The sequence below is a fragment of the Stomoxys calcitrans genome, chromosome 2 (genome assembly GCF_963082655.1).
Source record: "Stomoxys calcitrans chromosome 2, idStoCalc2.1, whole genome shotgun sequence".
Classification (NCBI taxonomy): Eukaryota; Metazoa; Arthropoda; class Insecta; order Diptera; family Muscidae; genus Stomoxys; species Stomoxys calcitrans.
The window spans coordinates 84812293-84831274 of record NC_081553.1 but is presented as its reverse complement, the minus strand read 5'-3'; the positions used below and the strand labels follow the sequence as shown (position 1 = coordinate 84831274).

Here is an 18982-nt window from a genome sequence, read left to right as displayed (position 1 = left end):
TAAAACGTCTAAACCATGAGCAAGTTTGCAGAAACGAAATTACTTGCTTCAAATTTCTTGGATGTGGTCTTTGTAAAATCGCACTAGTTTTATCTGGATCGGGTCTCAGACCTTCTATTGTCAAAATATGGCCGAGATATTTGACTTCAGGTCGGCAAAAATGACACTTATCTCGGTTCATTTGCAGTTTTAGACATTTCAGTTTATCGAATACCATTTGCAAGTCTTTCAAGTGCTCAGGAAAAGATCTTGAACATATAATAAGGTCATCTAAATATGCCAATATTATAACCTGCGGAAGGCTATTTCTTAATCTGTCTATTAATCTCTGGAAGGTCGCTGGAGCATTTTTAAGACCAAATGGCATCCTATTAAATAAGAAAATGCCAAATGGTGTTGTAAAGGCTGTTTTTATTTTATCTCTGTCTGCCATTTTGATTTGCCAGTACCCAGATTTCAAATCAATTGTAGACATAAAAGATGTGGCTTTCGCGGCGTGCAGCAGGTCATCCATACGAGGTAAAGGGTATTTGTCGGTAATTGTTATTGCGTTCAGTTTTCTATAGTCCTCGCATATACGGACGTCTCCTGTTTTCTTAGGTATGATAACGACTGGAAACGACCAGGGGGATTCCCCTTCATAAATTACTCCTTTCTTAAGCATACCATCAATTTCTTTTTTTAGTTTTTCTCTCATTGCTGGAGACAATCTATAAGGAGGACATGATATTGGTGGATGAGCCTCAGTGTTTATATAATGTTCAATGCCTGGTACTGTTTCCGATTTATCTTCAAAAATGTCTTTTGCACTGGCCAATAGCTTCTCCAATTCTCTCCTTTCAGGGCATTTTAAATGTATGCCTTCCTCATTTCTTAACGAAAAATCAATGGAATTGAGTAATATTGGCTCAGTTTCAGAGCTCTTTTTCCTTTTCATAGGTGGAAATAAACCTGAGTCAACCTGAGGAAGAAAATCTGATGGTACACTATCCTTAAATATTTTATTAATTCCCCTCGGGGAATAATAACTCGATATTGGGCATACATTGTCTTTAGGCAGAGTTTTACAGCTTGAATCTTCAAACCAAGACAAATATTCATTGATAGAGTCATGTTCTCGAATGTTTGCTTGTGTAAGAGGTATGGACCGCGCTAAATCTGGTTGATTCATTTTAAACTCAAATATTTTGGTTGGTTCGTCCTTAAAGAACCAGCGTCTGTCTGCCAAATCCAAAACAATATTCGCTTGCTCCAAAAAATCTATGCCGATGAGTGTACGATTTCCCATAGCTTTTGGCAAACATATAAATCGAATTTTCCTTAGGCGCTTTCCTATTATTATATTTACTATTGTTGAATATACAATTTCTTCATGAGGAATGCCATCTGCTAGTACTATTTCGGCTGAAACTCGTTGAAATCCTACTTGCTTCTCCTTGAGTTTTTGATAAAGTTTGTATCCTGCAACACTCGTTCGCGCCGCAGTATCCAAGTACGCTTCACCTTCCATGCCATTTATATTTACTCCAACTGTAGGAACATTTCTACCCACAATGGTGGTGTGTAGCGAATTGAAATCTAGTTTTTCTGGGCTATTGTTAGGATTTTTACTATTGCAATTGGGACAATTGGCTCTAAAGTAGCCTGCTGCACCACATCCATAACAGCTGATAGTATTCTCCTGCACTTTACTAGTTCCCCTGCGATCTGATTCGATCTTTTTATAGCATGTATCGATGGTATGATTTTTTTTCCTACAGAAAGAACAACGCATATTCATTTTCTCTGGGGTCTCTTGTCGAGGCCTTGACATTTTATTTTCATCCAAAAACATTTCGATATCTCTGGCTTTTTGAAGTAAGTCTTGGAAATTCCTAACGTTGTCTCTCGAAAGTTTCTCTCTTATCGAAAGATTTAATTGAAAAAAAATCATATTTAACATTGTGTTTTCTGTAAGCTTTTCCGACAACTGGGCAAACAGACGTCGCTTACGGCAAATAAAAACATCGGTTGACTCGTAAACTTTTTGTTTATCTTGGGTAATTTCTGCGAAAATTCGCCAATCGGGCTTAGGAGGTGAAAACGCTTTTCGTAGGAGGTCAATAGCCATTTCAAAGTTTTTGGCTTCGTATTGGACTCCTTGCCACCATGTGGATGCATATCCCTCCAGCAATAAAGGAAAACTAGTTAAAGCCAAAGTGTCTGACACATTCTCTGCTTCTTTGTAGACAAGAATCGTGGCTATAAAATCTTCTACTTTGGTAGTATTACGTCCTCCATTAAAACGTGCACTACAATTCACAAAAGTTGTCTTAGATTCGGGCTTGGTGTTCATATTACTCATAATTTGATGAAACTGATCTTGCGTGAAAGTAAAATTAAAGGAGCTTGACAAATTGCCTTGATTTCTCTCTAAATTATCAGGAAAAGCTTCGGAGTGGGTTGACATACTTGATGTTTGAGCGGACAATGTAGGTCGTGAACTACGACTGCTAGGTGTATTTGAATTTTGAGGAATTTGTGGAGGATTTACTACGTCTCTCATCGACTGGTTATTTGTAGAATTCTGATTTGACATATTTATCGAGTTATTGACAACCGCGAGATCTGAAACTTCCCCAGGGCGATTATTTCCCATATTATTATTCACAGAGGGTACATTGCTTGTGGTGGTACGTGAACCTGCCGAATTTTCAATTTCGCCTTTTGAACGATTTGGCGTACCTTTTTGACTTACAGATGCGTTACTTAAGGTCGTAGGAATATTTCTTGGGGTATTTGAATTTTCCTCATTAGATTGATTATTTCCAAGATTTTGACCCGATGACGTACTGTTAGCAGTCGTGGGCGTGTTACGAGGGCTTCGTCGAATCATATTTCAAAATATAATATGGCTTTTAAATGCCAAACGAGAAATTAACACACACAACCAATGAACTGAACGCAATGAAAAAAAGTAGCAACAACTAAATCTTCCTCAAAACAGCAACTACAAACTAAACAAATTTTGAAATTGTGGATTTTTATTGTTGGGCGCCAATGTAAAGGGTTACATGAGACTGTTCAGCTTGTAGATTGATGCGAGGAGTTATTATGTTTTTATTGGAGGCAGAACAGACGTAAATCGTCAAATTCGCCTACCGATTTAATTATAATTCCAAAGAGTCCCAGACAGACGTCTAGCGTCAAATCGGGACTACTTCAATTTTATTATATTTTAAAGAAAATATTATTTTATTTAAAGGTACTGCCTTTCTAAATAAGACGCAGAGGCTTAGATTTCTTTTCGGTCTTTATTGCTTGTTAGCTACAACCAGAATGACAAAATTCTTCTTGTGGATCTCTATTTTAAACATTTTCAGATCATATTTGCATTAACGGGAGTCAAAGAGAAGATTACAATAATGAAAAATGAAACTAGACTTAGTTGTTGTATTCAAAGCCTGGTGATAAAATAAACACATATTCCTGTTGTTGCTACAGTTACATGTAAATAAATGAGTGGGTGAAACATTACAAAGAGATATTGACCAAAAGTAGAGACACATTGAGTGACAAAAGGCATTGAGTGATAACATAAAAACAAAACAGTGATGTTAATTTATATAAGTACGGCAATTATTCTAAAGTCTATATATTGAGTGTACTAATAATTAAATAATTGTATAAACGTTCTCGCTACAATTTGGAAGACTAAAATAGCCACCGTAGCGCAGAGCTTAGCATGTCCGCCTAGACTCTGAACGCCTGGGTTCAAATGCTGGGAGTACATCAGAAAAAAATTTTAGCGGTGGTTATCCCATCCTAATGCAGGCGACATTTGTGAGGTAGCCATGTAAAAACTTCTCCCCAAAGAGGTGCCGCACTGCGGCACGCCGTTCGAACTTGGCTATAAAAAGGAGGCACCTTATCATTGAGCTTATAATTGAATCGGAAAACACTCATTGAGTTGTGAGAAGTTTGCCACAGTTCCTTAATGGAATGTTCTGGGCAAATTTGCATTTTTAATGGATAAATTATAGACCAAACTGAAGATGTTTGATAATGAAACAAAAGCTAAAAAATTACCCTTTATTAGACTCAAATGAACGCTGTTTATAGCCATCATGTATCCATGGCCATATAATCGATCAAGCTAAAAAATCACCCTTTATTAGACTCAAATGAAAGCTGTTTATAGCCATGATGTATCCATGGCCATATAATCAATCAAGACCACGAACCATTTTAGAGTCGAAAAGGGCCTGATATGAAATTTAAAAATGTTAAGTCAAAAATTCAAGTCACATAAGCTGCCATTTCCCTAGTTCTAATTCATGACTTAACGAGTTCTTGTCCACTGTAAAGCCACTAAGTCTGAAAGAACCAAATCTATTTGCCTTCAAAAATTTGTCTTTTGTTTCGTTTTTTAATTTTTCCGTAACTTTCTAAAGCTCTCGGAAAATGCTAAGGCATTGAAATAACCAAGAGAAAAAAGCAGCATCATGACTTCTACTTTTTTTTTTGTGGTCGATTCTCCCAAATCTAGTTGCCTTCATGTGCATAACGTGACATCTTACACGAGTTTAAGCGAGAGCAAAAGTTTTTTTATCTCCTTAGAAGTAACCCTTGGAGTAACCCATTATGAGCTCCAGGATCTTGGCCCATTTATAAGCCAGTCTTTTTTTGGACTCTTTTTTGTATACTTGCTATTCATGCAATGTATGCACATTTGAGTGAACAGAAAGGACAAAGTTTGCCTTGAATTTTTTGTATTTTTCTTTTGCCTTAGTGTTTTTTTTTCTCCCTGTTGCTTTTCCATAGTAGTACTAAATTTGTTTATTGCTTTGATAAAAAAAAAGAAGGACAAAATGTCCTTACTCCCACAAAATTTGTTTCGTCCTTTTTGGATGACAATATACATGGATATGAATGTGAATGAGGTATACATTACCAACACATACACTGTGGCTATGTGAAAAGGGAAAAGTTTTGCAAATTTTCGCAAGATTTCCGGTAATTGTAGTTGCCCAAGTTGTGGCAGAGCAGCAATGACACTGCTGCTGATACCAGTTCAGCAATGCAAAGGATGACTAGGCAACACTCTCATATCTGCACTGTGTCACGTTGATAATTGTTCGATATTTAACTACGATAAAAGATGAGCATCAAACTTCTATGACCAACTTTATCTGTAATGGCCAAGATGGATGGGGTGGAGTTGTAATTATGACTAAGGTTGCCAGAGTTTAGAAAATTCAAACGACCTTTCGGGATCGACAATGGAGTGAAGCAGGGTTGCATCCTGGCAACGATGGTTTTTTTTATACACACCACTATAGGTTGGTGGAGCCCACCGTAGCGCTGAGGTAAGCATGTCCGCCTATGACGCTGAACGCCTGGGTTCGAATCCTGGCGAGACCATCAGAAAAAATTTTCAGCGGTGATTTTGCCTTTCTAATGCTGGCAACATTTGTGAGGAACTATGCCATGTAAAACTCCTCTCCAAAGAGGTGTCGCACCACGGCACGCCGATCGGAGGCCCCTTATTATTGAGCTTAAACTTGAATCGGACTGCACTCATTGATATGTGAGAAGTTTGTCCCTGTTCCTTAGTGGAATGTTCATGGGCAATATTTGCATTTACTGTAGGTTGGTGGTATACTAATCTAGCTATTCCGTGTGTAACACCTTGAAATATTGATTACCGACCCCTAAAAGTATATGCATTCTTGATCGTCTTGACATTCTGAGTTGATCCACAAGTACCTCCGTCTGTCGAAATCACGATAACGGTCGAACGCGTAAAGCTAGTCGCATGAAATTTTTTAGAGATTCTTACTATTGATGAAGGTCATTGGGAATTGCAAATGGGCCATATCGGTTTAGATTTTAATATATATTCCTTATAAGATATCGCTCTATAACCTGATATAGCTCCCATATAAACCGATCTCACAATTTGTCTTGTGCCATTTACGATTCAAATCGGTTTATAACCTGATATATTGGGTTGCCCAAAAAGTAATTGCGGATTTTTTAAAAGAAAGTAAATGCATTTTTAGTAAAGCTTAGAATGAACTTTAATCAAATATACTTTTTTTACACTTTTTTTCTAAAGCAAGCTAAAAGTAACAGCTGATAACTGACAGAAGAAAGAATGTAATTACAGAGTCACAAGCTGTGAAAAAATTTGTTAACGCCGACTATATGCAAAATCCGCAATTACTTTTTGGGCAACCCAATAGCTCCCATATAAACCGGTCTCTCGATTATCATTGTTCGCTACCTAAAAGCTTAAATTTTTACTGGTTTGAGAAAAGTTTGGTATGTAGAATAATATGATGCCCTTCACTCAAACTTAGGTTGTATACATTTTTAGCAAAATCCATGGTGGTGGGTTATAGAATAGACAAGCTGGACAGGGCCCGCTCCTCTGCAACTTCTTTCACTTTCTGGTTTTATCTGAGGCCTATAATGGCATGGCACAGATATTTTGCTCCAATGTGGATATCATATAGGCACTCTAATCCTAAATGCATTTCATTTGAGCCTTATATATATAAAAATACGTCCGGTATGATGGTATTTTTGGCGGTGAGGGGGACCACAATATATCCGATTCGTGCTCAAGTCTCAAATACTTTTCATTTGAGCCGCATAATTTCATTATTGGTCTATATTTGCAGTTGGCAGTCTTTGGAGGTGGGGTGGCCCTCCTAGATATCTCACGTTCAATAAGAATACCAAATATTTGTTTTTGAGTTATTACCAACAAACCCAATTTCGCTTAAATGGCATCACTCCGATATCTGTCGTTAATGAAAATAGGGTAAGGAAAAAGTCCGCCCAATAAAGTTTGGATGTTAGATCTACTTTATTATCTTGGTTTTGGTGGTGGATTGGAGTACCTTAACCCTGTGCTCCGAAAGTGGATATCAGATTCATACTATATTCCCAAAAACCTCATTTACGCTACATATTGCTATAGTCAGTATATGTGTGTAGTTTAGGGGGATTTTATGAGATGAGTCGTCCCTGAAACACTTGGCCATTAAATAGATATCACGTTTGAGCCCCCCTTTGCCATAGTCCAGAAATATGTCCAGTTTGAGGGGTATGTAGGGTGGGGATGCCAATCACGCTCTTTTGGGGTCAACCACGAGTTTATGGGGTGAGACGACCCTCAAAATTGGGTATCAAATTCGTTTTCTACTACGAGTATAAAACAAGTAAAAGCGTGCTAAGTTCGGCCGGGCCGAATTTTATATACCCTCCACCATGGATCGCATTTGTCAATTTTTTTTCCCGGCATCTCTTCTTAGGCAAAAAAAAAAAGATAAAAGAAAAGATTTGCTCTGCTATTAGAGCGATATTAAGATTTGGTCCGGTTCGGATCACAATTAAATTATATGTCGGAGACTTGTGTAAAATGTTAGCCAATTCGAATAAGAATTGCGCCCTTTGAGGGCTCAAGAGGTAAAATAGCCAGATCGATTTATATGGGAGCTGTATCAGACTATAGACCGATTCAGACCATAATAAACACGAATGTTGATGGTCATAAGAGGATCCGTCAGACAAATCGGATAATAATTGCGACCTCTGGCGGCTCAAGAAGTCAAGATCCCAGATGGTTTATATGGCAGCTATATCAGGTTATTAACCGGTTTCAACCCTATTTGGCAAAGTTGTTGAAAGTCATAATAAAACACGTCATGCAAATTTTCATTTAAATCGGATAAGAATTGCGCCCTCTAGAGGCTCAAGACGTCAAGACCCAAGATCGGTTTATATGGCAGCTATATCAGGTTATGTACCGATTTGCGCCATTTTTGGCACAGTTTTTGGAAGTCATAACAAAACACCTCATGAAAAATTTCAGGCAAATCGGTACTTAGCACAGTTTTTGGAAGTGATACCATAACACTACATGCAAAATTTCAGTCAAATCGGATGAGAAATTGTAGCCTTCAACTTTATACCAAATTTTTGTGATTTAAACATAATGCTGGCAACAATGTTTGTCACCCCACAAAAAAAAAAATTGTTGCTCAACCAATTCAGTTGACTTCTTATTTTCCTCTGATTGTGGCTAGAAATTTCAGTTGTAAATCAAATCCGATGCTTAATTTAATTGCTTCCATTCAAGTTTTCTTATTTCTTTGAGTTCTTTATGACTTCTTAAGAAGACGTTGGATATTTTTACACACATACATATGAGTAGAAATTCGAATACTTTTTCTTTCCTTGTGAGGAATGAACACACCAACAAACGTTGTCGTTTGAAGAAAGTTTCTCTACATCGCTAACAACAACAACAACTTCAAGTGATCAATTACAGCTATCATAACATATGTGTCCGAAAAAGAGCCTTTAAGGATAATCATTTGTGTGAACCATATATGTTTGGCATTAGGGCTGTGGTTTTTTTTTCACTCACCATTGGATTGGGTCCCATTTTAACATTCTTGGCCATGTCCATCATGTCCAAGGCTAATCGTGCAATACATTTTGCATGATTCTCACAATGATCGGGTAAACCGGAAACGGCCATGTATTTGTCACCAACTGTTTCCACCTGAAATGAAAGAAATAGAAAACTTAAGTAAGCAATAGTGGTGATTGATGGGGAAAAACTATTTAAGTAGATTCATATAAAATAATGCAAAGTTATTTTATTGGAATAATTTTTCGGTTTAGTGTTTTATAAAAAACAAGTAAAAGCGTGCTAAGTTCGGCCGGGCCGAATCTTATATACCCTCCACCATGGATCGCATTTGTCGAGTTCTTTTCCCGGCATCTCCTCTTAGGCAAAAAAGGATATAAGAAAAGAGTTGCTCTGCTATTAAAACGATATCAAGATATGGTCCGGTTCGGACCACAATTAAATTATATGTTGGAGACCTGTGTAAAATTTCAGCCAATTCGTATAAGAATTGCGCCCATTGGGGCTCACGAAGTAAAATAGAGAGAACGATTTTTATGGGATCTGTATCGGGCTATAGACCGATTCAGACCATAATAAACACGTTTGTTGATGGTCATGAGAGGATCCGTCGTACAAAATTTCAGGCATATCGGATAATAATTGCGACTTCTAGGGGTCAAGAAGTCAAGATCCCAGATCGGTTTATATGGCAGCTATATCAGGTTATGAACCGATTTGAACCTTATTTGACACAGTTGTTGAAAGTAAAAATAAAATACGTCATGCAAAATTTCAGCCAAATCGGATAGGAATTGTGCCCTCTAGAAGCTCAAGAAGTCAAATCCCCAGATCTGTTTATATGGCAGCTATATCAGGTTATAGACCGATTTCAACCATACTTGGCACAGTTGTTGGATATCATAATGAAATACTTCGTGCAAAAATTCATTCCAATCGGATAAGAATTGTGCACTCTAGAGGCTCAAGAAGTCAAGACCCAAGATCGGTTTATATGGCAGCTATATCAGGTTATGGACCGATTTGAACTATACTTGGCACAGTTGTTGGATATCATAACAAAACACGTCGTGCAAAATTTCATTCTGATCGGATAAGAATTGCGCACGCTAGAGGCTCAAGAAGTCAAGACCCAAGATCGGTTTATATGGCAGCTATATCAAAACATGGACCGATATGGCCCATTTACAATACCAACCGACCTACACTAATAAGAAGTATTTGTGCAAAATTTCAAGCGGCTAGCTATACTCCTTCGGAAGTTAGCGTGCTTTCGACAGACAGACGGACGGACGGACGGACGGACGGACAGACGGACGGACGGACATGGCTAGATCGACATAAAATGTCACGACGATCAAGAATCTATATACTTTATGGGGTCTCAGACGAATATTTCGAGTAGTTACAAACAGAATGACGAAATTAGTATACCCCCCATCTTATGGTGGAGGGTATAAAAAGAAAATTTAAGGCGAGATTAACGATACTAACTTTTTCATGAATTTTTTCATAGAAACAGTGCGTTTATGAAGTTTCCTAATTTCATATTTTTTTTAAGAATATTGAAATATATTTTACTTGAAGCCAAAGGGAACTTTAGTTTGCTCTCATTTCATTTTAATTTGCTTTTAATAGCTGGTGATAAGTCTAACAGGCCATTTCTCTTCTCATGTGCCCTATCTGGTTTGGATTTCATTGAACGGCAGCTCAATTTCCACCTTCCATTATTTGGCTTATAAAAGGTCCTGTACAAAGGAAGAGCGTAAAAACAAAGAGTGGACAACACATGAAACTCAATTACCATGAAAACGTTCGGGGCTCGAATAGATTGCTGACTATGGTTTGTTAACCCATTTTCTTGGACTTGCTATGGGAATGTTTTGTCTTGTTACTGCATTGATTCAATACCATGTGAGCAAGTCATGATAGCATTATTCGATTTAAGCCACTTTGTAACATAGTTTTACATACCAAGAGCCAGAAGAAAGGAAGTGTCTGAAGTAATTTTGATGGTTGGCTCAAGTAAAGCAATTAAAAAAGGAAATGAAGTTTATCATACCGAATGCAGACTGAAATTCTTCCTAAAAAGTCAATTAAATCAGCATCATTTTGTTCCCTTTTCACTTGATGGCTTTTATTGAAATTAGTACTCTTTGCCCTTTTCACACTTGAAACGGAGCCAGTGGGCAAATAAACCCCTAATGTAATCTGATTACTCAACTCTTGGGTGCAAAACCTAATCGTATTAAAATTTCTATTATTATCATGAATTTCGGGACATTTCCAGGACAACCAATTCTTAAGAGTTAAGTAAGAAAAGGAAAAATGCTTTGATAAAAGTTCATACGAAATAAAGTGACAAACATATGAATAATGTTGGAGAGGAATCTTGTAAATGCGAAAATCCTTAAAATTCAAAGATAAATCCAAATTAAGGCTGCAGGTCCAAAAAAAATGTATCCTTTACCATGGTATGGGGTGTGTAATGTCTTAAACGCCATGTAAACTCTTGATGGACCGGATATTCTAAAGCGATGAGTAGAAGTCTGTCCATCCGATTGTCCCCCTCCCCCTTATCTCAAAAGTACTACCAAAAAATAAAAGTGGAGCGATCGGGTATTCGAGAGTAGAGTACGAATTTTATAATAAAAGTTGGATCCAAGTACCTGGGGGGCCGCCCCAGCCGGAAAACCCCTTAAAATAGGTTTATTTGACGATAATGACAATATGGGACTCAAATGTAAGGTATTCGGGAGTAGATTACGAATATGGTCAGGAAGAATAGATACGCTTTATAATTTGTTGATATCGAAAGGGGGCGGACCCTTCCCGTTACCCCCAAAATACCACCCAAAATCACAAGTGGACCGATAAAGACAATATGGATATCAAATGAAAGGTATTAAAGAGTAAAATACGAACATGGTATTAAAAATTGGGTCCAAGTACCCAGGAACTTACCCTTACCCCAAAAAATCTTAAAGCAGACAAATTGGGGCTTAAATGAAAGGTATTTGGCAATAGATTACGAATATGGCATACAAAATCAGATCGAAGTGGAGGGGGCCCTGGAGGGCGCAATTCTCATCCGATTTGTCTGAAATTTTGCACGAAGTGTTTTGTTATGACTTTCAATAACTGTGCCAAATATGGCGCAAATCAGTTCATAACCTGATAAAGCTGTCATATAAACCGATCTAGGATCTTGACTTCTTGGGCGAATAAAGGGCGCAATTCTCATCCGATTTGGCTGAAATTTTGCACGAGGTGTTTTGTTATGACTTTCAATAACTATGCTAAATATGGCGCAAATCGGTTCATAACCTGATATAGCTGTCATATAAACCGATCTGGGATCTTGACTTCTTGAGCATCTAGAGGGCTTCTTGAGCCTCCAGAGGGCGCAATTCTCTTCCGATTTGGCTGAAATTTTGCATCAGGTTTTTTGTTATGACTTTCAATAACTGCTCAGTATGGCGCAAATCAGTACTTAACCTGATATAGCTACCATATAAACCGATCTGGAATGTTGACTTCTTGAGCCTCTAGAGAGCTCAATTCTCATCCGATTTGGCACAAAGCTTTTACAACGGCTTCTCTCATGGCCTTCAACATACGTGTCTAATATGGCCTGAATATTAATAGCTTGATACTGCTCCCATATAAACCGATCTCCCGATTTTGCTTCATGAGCCCCTGCAAGGCGCAATTCTTATCCGAATGGACTGAAATATTACACAATAACTTCTACCATGTTTAGTATTCAATTCATTTATGGTCCGAATTGGACGTTGACTTGATATAGCTCCAATAGCATAAGAGTTCTTAGTTAATATTTTGTTTTTGCCTCAAAAGAGATAACGCGCAAAGAACTCGACAAATGCGATCCATGGTGGAGGCTATATAAGACTCGGCCCGGCCCGGCCCTTACTTGTTTCATGTAAAATCGAACAGTTCTATTTGAGTTAGTTTACCGCAACCTTTTCAATCTTGCCTACCGTGCGGGAGTCTTCCCGGCGCGTTGGAAGGTTGCGAATGTTCAGCCAATACCCAAGTAGGGTGAGGCAAAAAACCCTGCGAATTGTTGGCCAATTGCGATGTACTCCGCTCTCTCCAAAGTCATGGAGAGCATGGTTAATCACCATCTATGGCCTTCTTAGCGACCAACAGTATGGTTTCCGCAAAAATCGCTCTATGGGCGACCTCAAGGCACTTCTGTCGGCACGTTGGAGTCGCTCAATCCACCAGTTTGATGAGAGTAAGGTTGTGGCTCTGGATATATCCAAGGCATTTGATAGGGTCTGGCACGGTGCACTACTATCAAAGCTTGTCGCATTTGGTGTCGGTATTGGCTTCGTTCGATTTATTTCGAGCTTTCTCAGAGATCGCACTATTCGAGTCGTTATAGATGGGTTCTCATCCAATGAGCACATATTGACCGCAGGTGTACCCCAGGGCTCTATGCCTTTTCCTTCTCTTTTTCTAATTTTCATCAACGATCTGTTGGGTCAGAGAGACATGAGACGATCTACTCATTTGCGGATGACAGTAATCTCTGTCATTCGTACTCATTCGACCATAGGCCGAGTCTTCGAGAGATTGAGGACAAGAGGCGGGTTATGGACGATACACTCTGCCAGGATTTGCTGTCCATTACTGAGTGGGGTCGAATGCATCGAGTAGATTTGAATGCACGGAAGACTCAGTGCTGATTGTTGTCACACAAACGATTCGCTGACCCATTACGATCATCTTTGTCTTTGTCAACGGTGTAGATGTTGAGCAATTAGAAGCTCTTGATGTTCTGGGCATGAAAATACAAGGTGATGTCCGTTGGGCTAAACATGTATTTGAAGTGTCGAAAGAAGCATTCAAGTGTTTAGGCTTCCTTAAGCTGTATAAGAATTACTTCACTCCGTTTGATCTTCTTAATATGTACACCACTTTCATAAGAAAGAAAATAAAGTACAACTCACATATATGGGCTAGAGCTTCAAAATCATCCCTGGAGCTACTGGACCGTGTACAGAGGAGACCGATGGCGTTGATTGGGGACGGTGGGGTATCCAACTCTATTGCCTCCCTTCATCATCGTCGAAATGTGGGTTGTTCGGCGATGTTCTATCGGTACTTTCGTAGTGTGTGTTCGTCTGATATACGTCTTCTTATTCCTGATGCAAGGATGTATGTCAGGGAAACTAGACATTCCAGGAACTCACACCCGTATGTAATTGATTGGCCAGCGGACTGCACGATGCATTGTAGAGAGAATTCTTATTTCGCCCGAACCGTTCGTATGTGGAATCGACTTCCGGCTAATGTTTTTCCCACCTACTTTGACATCCAAAGATTCAAGACAAATGTCAATAAGATCTACATCCTTTTCCCCCCTGCACTGCATTCATAGGGGACGTCCCCTGCGTGTTGGCTGACAAAAAAAAAAAATCCCTTACGACTACGGTTTCACCATCCACTGAGTCCAAATGGCTTGTCACAGAGCGACGACACATAGAAGGGAAGTTAATACGGCTGACTACTCAAGGAAAATGCCTCTCAAATATCTCGCCAGCACTAGGAGGAACAACAACTGCTAAACATTTTTTGTGATACTCTGTCCGGAGTTTGAACACAGGGGATCAGTTTCAAAGGTGGCCCGGTAGAGGTGGAAAATTCCAAGATAAGATGACGGTAACAGCTCTGACTTTACTTTACTTACTTTAATTGGCTACGACAGAATATTTGTTCCACTAGCCGAACGTAGAATAGCGTTCCAAGCGCCTCGATCTTCTGCGCTCATTCTAATATCTTTGACACCAAGTTTCGAGGAGTCTCCCACAACTTGATCTTTCCATCGGGCTTTTGGTCTTCCCGGTTTGCGTGTACCACCGTGTCTGCCTTCAAAAGACTTCTTTGCTAGAGCTTCTCCATCCATTCTGACAACATAACCTAGCCAACGCAGCCTTTGAATTGTGATGCGTGTAACTATGCTATTGTCGTCACACAGCTCATACAGCTCGTGGTTCATACGTCGCCTATATTCTCCGTTAACGCAAACTGGTCCATATATTTTACGAAGAATCTTTCTCTCAAATACTTCAAGTACTGCCTCATCTGCTTTCACAAGTACCCATGCTTCAGAACCATATAACAGCACGGGTAGTATCAGTGTCTTGTATTGTGTAATCTTCGTCTGTCGAGAGGTGGCCTTGTTTCTCAACTGCTTACTTAGTCCAAAGTAGCATCTGTTTGCCAGTATTATTCTTCGCTTTATCTCAAAGCTGGTGTCATTCGTTTCGGTTACGGCGGCACCGAGGTAGATAAAGTTACCGACTGTCTCAAAGTTGTGGTTCTCAACTTTCTCCATTTTCTTTATCTGCTCTGTTGTGCAAGGCTTTTTGGGAGCTGAAACCATCCATTTCGTCTTATCTTCATTTACTGCCAGACCCATTTTCACTGACTCTCTTTCGATTCTTTCAAAGGCTGCAGTTACTACTTCCGGTGACCGACCTATGATATCGATGTCGTCGGCATGGGCGAGTAGCATGTGTTCTCTTGTGATTAGTGTGCCATATCTATTCACATCTGCATCTCGTATAATCTTCTCCAGCAGGATGTTAAAGAGATCACACGATAGGCTGTGTCCTTGTCTGAAACCTCGTTTGGTATTAAATGGTTCGGAGAGATTCTTTCCTACTCTTACTGAGGAACGCGTATCAGCAAGCGTCATCCTGCAGAGTTTTATTAATTTTCCAGAGATACCAAACTCAGACATGGCTTGAAATTCCTTTGAACGTAAAGGAGTATCGAAGGCGGCTTTGTAGTCAACAAAGAGATGGTAGGTGTTGATTTGTCCTTCTCGGGTCTTTTCCAGGATTTGGCGCAGTGTGAATATCTGGTCTAGGGTGGATTTACCAGGTCTAAAACCGCATTGATAGGGCCTAATTATATCACTGACTTTAGGTTTCAATCTTTCACACAGTACGCTCGAGAGTATTTTGTATGCGATGGGGAGGAGACTTATTCCTCTGTAGTTGGCACATTCCGTCTTGTCTCCTTTCTTGTGAACGGAACGTAGTATGCTGAGGTTCCAATCATAGGGTATGCATTCTTCTAGCCAGATTGCGCAGATAAGCCTTATCAGCGTGTCGCCTCCGTTCTTATATAGTTCAGCGGGTAACCTGTCGGCTCCTGCTGCCTTCTTGTTCTTTAGTCGGGTCACTGCTACTTGGACCTCATTCTGACTAGGACGTAAACATTCCATACCATCATCAGGGATTGGTTCTGCGGTATCCTCTTCGACGCCAACATCGGACACTAGAAGTTGGGTAAAATGTTCTTTCCATATCCTCGGCATGTTATCTGTATCAGTTACCAGATTTCCTTCTTTGTCTCTGCAGGAGGATGTGCCTGCACCAAAGCCATCGGTTTGATGTTTAATTCTTTGGTAGAACTTCCGGACTTTATTCTGACTCCTGTATATCTCAATTCGCTCACACTCACGTCTTTCCCTTTTTTCTTCTTTCTGCGGAATAGACGTTTCTTCTCTCTCCTTTTCTCCCGATACCTCTCCTTCATCAGGCGCGTTGCTAATTATTGCAGGGTTGCTCTATATGCCGCATTCTTGGTTGCAGTAGCATCGCGACACTCTTGGTTGTACCATGGGTTTCTTGGAGGAGGCTTCCGGTACCCAAGTTCGAATTTCGCGGCATTTTCCATGGAGTGGGTAATAGTTTGCCACTGCGCCATTATATCATTGGAACAAGGAGTGCTTTCATCAATCAATTGGGTCAGTCGAGTGGAGTATGCCGCTGACATTTGTTGTGTTTGCAGCTTTTCAATATCCAGCTTCGGTGCAGTGTCAGATCGCACTTTCCTCGCCATGTTCAAACGGTTGCGAACCTTTGCTGCAACGGTAACAGCTCAGTACAGCAAAACCCAGACTTAAGCGAACTGCAGACTTTAGTGATTTTTAATGTGTACCATTAGCTGGGCCTTAAATAGCGAAAGTTATGTACAACATTTTTAACTTTTACCCAAAATCGTAGTTATAAACCGCTTTTCAACATGTATTTCAAAGTCACTTTTGCTTGGTCGATTTCCATTACTCTCTAAGGTAACAAAAGAAGCTAAATAAGGTCTTATAAACAAACATGAACAAAACACTACATTTTGAAACAAAAACCCATCCCTTTCCAATGTTAATAAAATTGAACATTTTTGATTTCATCCTTTCCACTCTGGGCAAATATTTAACTTCTCATGCGTATAAGTTTCAATTTAACCGGTATTTCCAAATGAATTGGGGAAAAACAAAAACTTTCCGAAAAACTTCAGTTAACTTTGGCATTTCTTTTCAACATCCTTACAGGAAAGAAAAAGAAGAAGAAGTGGTTCCAGTTGTGAGTTTCGTATTACCTGTTTCGTTTTTGTTTGTTGCATTATTTAACTTACCTTATAAATATTTGGGTTACGTTTGGAGTCAGTCAAAGCATCAAAGACCGTATAGAGCTCATTCAGCATTTTTACAATTTTCATGGCTCCCTCTGGATCGGTATTTTCGGCACAGTATTGGCCAAAGCCCACAATGCCGGAGAACATTAAGGTAACTGAATCATAACTGCAAATGGAAAGGAAAACGGAAAATAAGAAGAAGGGTGGGTGTGTGTGGTTTGAGTCAATGTGAAGAGCAACAGCATTAAAGTTTGATTTCTCTTTTTGTCGTTTTTCTTGGAAATATTCTTTTGCATAAAGTTTAGTTTGTCTTTTTGTTTCGACTTTTTGTTGTTGTGTTTTTACCTATATTTCGATGTATTTCACTTACCGTTTTGGTGCCACTGGTCTTTGATGTCTTAGTTCATTAGCCACAGATTTTGGCAGAACCGAATACAAAAGTCTATTTGTAAAGGCAAACAAGAAAATCGAGAACAAAAAAAGTTTGTGTGTGGTTAGTTTAGGTAAAGGATTGCCGCCAGTCCTTGGGGCATCTGCAGGCAATCTAGAGGTAGCCAGGAATTATTTGCCAACTCACCTGTCAGTTTTCTGCTTTTCACTTTCCAAATCCCTAAAGGTCTGTTGCAATTTGTCCGTTAGCATTTCAAGATTTTTGGTTAATTTGTATTCGGCTTCGAATTTCTCAGACAGCAACACCAAATCTCGGGTGGCATCATGAAGTGGTACATCAGAGATGTGCAGGCCTTTTCTGTAAATATGGATAGGTTTTGGGGAGTTATTACAAAGTTTATTGAAAGTTTGAGGAGCCTATTAAATATTTCATTAATAATTTGGTTTGCGTATCCACATTATGTTGCTTAATAGGGAAAAATAGGTTTGACGTATTGGGGAAACCTATTCTGCCAGAACTTTACACTACTTCCAGTTAGCCTGAATTGATATCATATAACTACTTAGAGGAATTTTCGTTATTAAGGGCCAAGCTACCAGTCATTTTAAATGATGTTTTGAAAAAGTGAGAGATTTAACCCGACCCATGATCTTGTTGTAAAGGCCAACGTGAAGTTGAACATCTGGGTTTGAATCATAGAGGCAACATCAGAAAATTGTTATTCAGAGATCATTAAATTATTCTCAAAGATTTTCATAGGGGTCACATATTTTCCGATCAGTTTTATACCCTCCACAATAGGATGGGGGCATACTAATATCGTCACTCTGTTTGTAACTACTCGAAATATTCGTCTGAGATCCCATAAAGTATATATATTGGGTTGCCCAAAAAGTAATTGCGGATTTTTTAAAAGAAAGTAAATGCATTTTTAATAAAACTTAGAATGAATTTTAAACAAATATACTTTTTTACACTTTTTTTCTAAAGCAAGCTAAAAGTAACAGCTGATAACTGACAGGAGAAAGAATGCAATTACAGAGCCACACGCTGTGAAAAACTTTGTCAACGCCGACTATATGAAAAATCCGCAATAACTTTTTGGGCAACACAATATTTTTGATCGTCGTGAAATTTTATGTCGATCTAGCCATGTCCGTCCGTCCGTCTGTCTGTCGAAAGCACGCTAACTTTCGAAGAAGTAAAGATAGCCGCTTGAAATTTTGCACAAATACTTCTTATTAGTGTAGGTCGGTTGGGATTGCAAATGGGCCATATAGGTCCATGTTTTGATGTAGCTGTCATATAAACCGATCTTGGGTCTTGACTTCTTGAGCCTTTAAAGGGCGCAATTCTTATCCGATTGGAATGAAATCGACGTGTTTCGTTATGATATCCAACAACTGTGCTAAGTATGGTTCAAATCGGATGATAACCTGATATAGCTGCCATATAAACCGATCTCGGGTCTTGACTTCGTGAGCCTCTAGAAGGCGCAATTCTAATCCGATTGGAATGAAATTGTGCACGACGTGTTTCGCTATGACTTCCAACAACTGTGCTAAGTATGGTTCAAATCGGTTCATAACCTCATATAGCTGTCATATAAACCTATCTGGGGACTTGACTTCTTGAGCTTCTAGAGAACGCAATTCCTATTCGATTTGGCTGAAATTTTGCATGACATATTTTATAATGACTTTCAACAA

At 39.1% G+C, this 18982-nt stretch overlaps 1 protein-coding gene across 1 annotated transcript in view; it reads right to left on the bottom strand.

Moving 5' to 3' along the window:
* The window catches only part of LOC106089775 (guanylate cyclase soluble subunit beta-1), a 293195-nt gene that overhangs the window by 40506 nt on the left and 233707 nt on the right, over positions 1–18982 (bottom strand). Inside the window, exons 11-14 of the mRNA XM_013255752.2 lie at positions 17460–17630; positions 17253–17324; positions 16883–17048; positions 8423–8560 (exon numbers count right to left, since the gene is read on the bottom strand). Coding sequence (XP_013111206.1) covers positions 8423–8560; positions 16883–17048; positions 17253–17324; positions 17460–17630 — 547 coding nt within the window. The remainder of the gene's footprint in view (positions 1–8422; positions 8561–16882; positions 17049–17252; positions 17325–17459; positions 17631–18982) is intronic.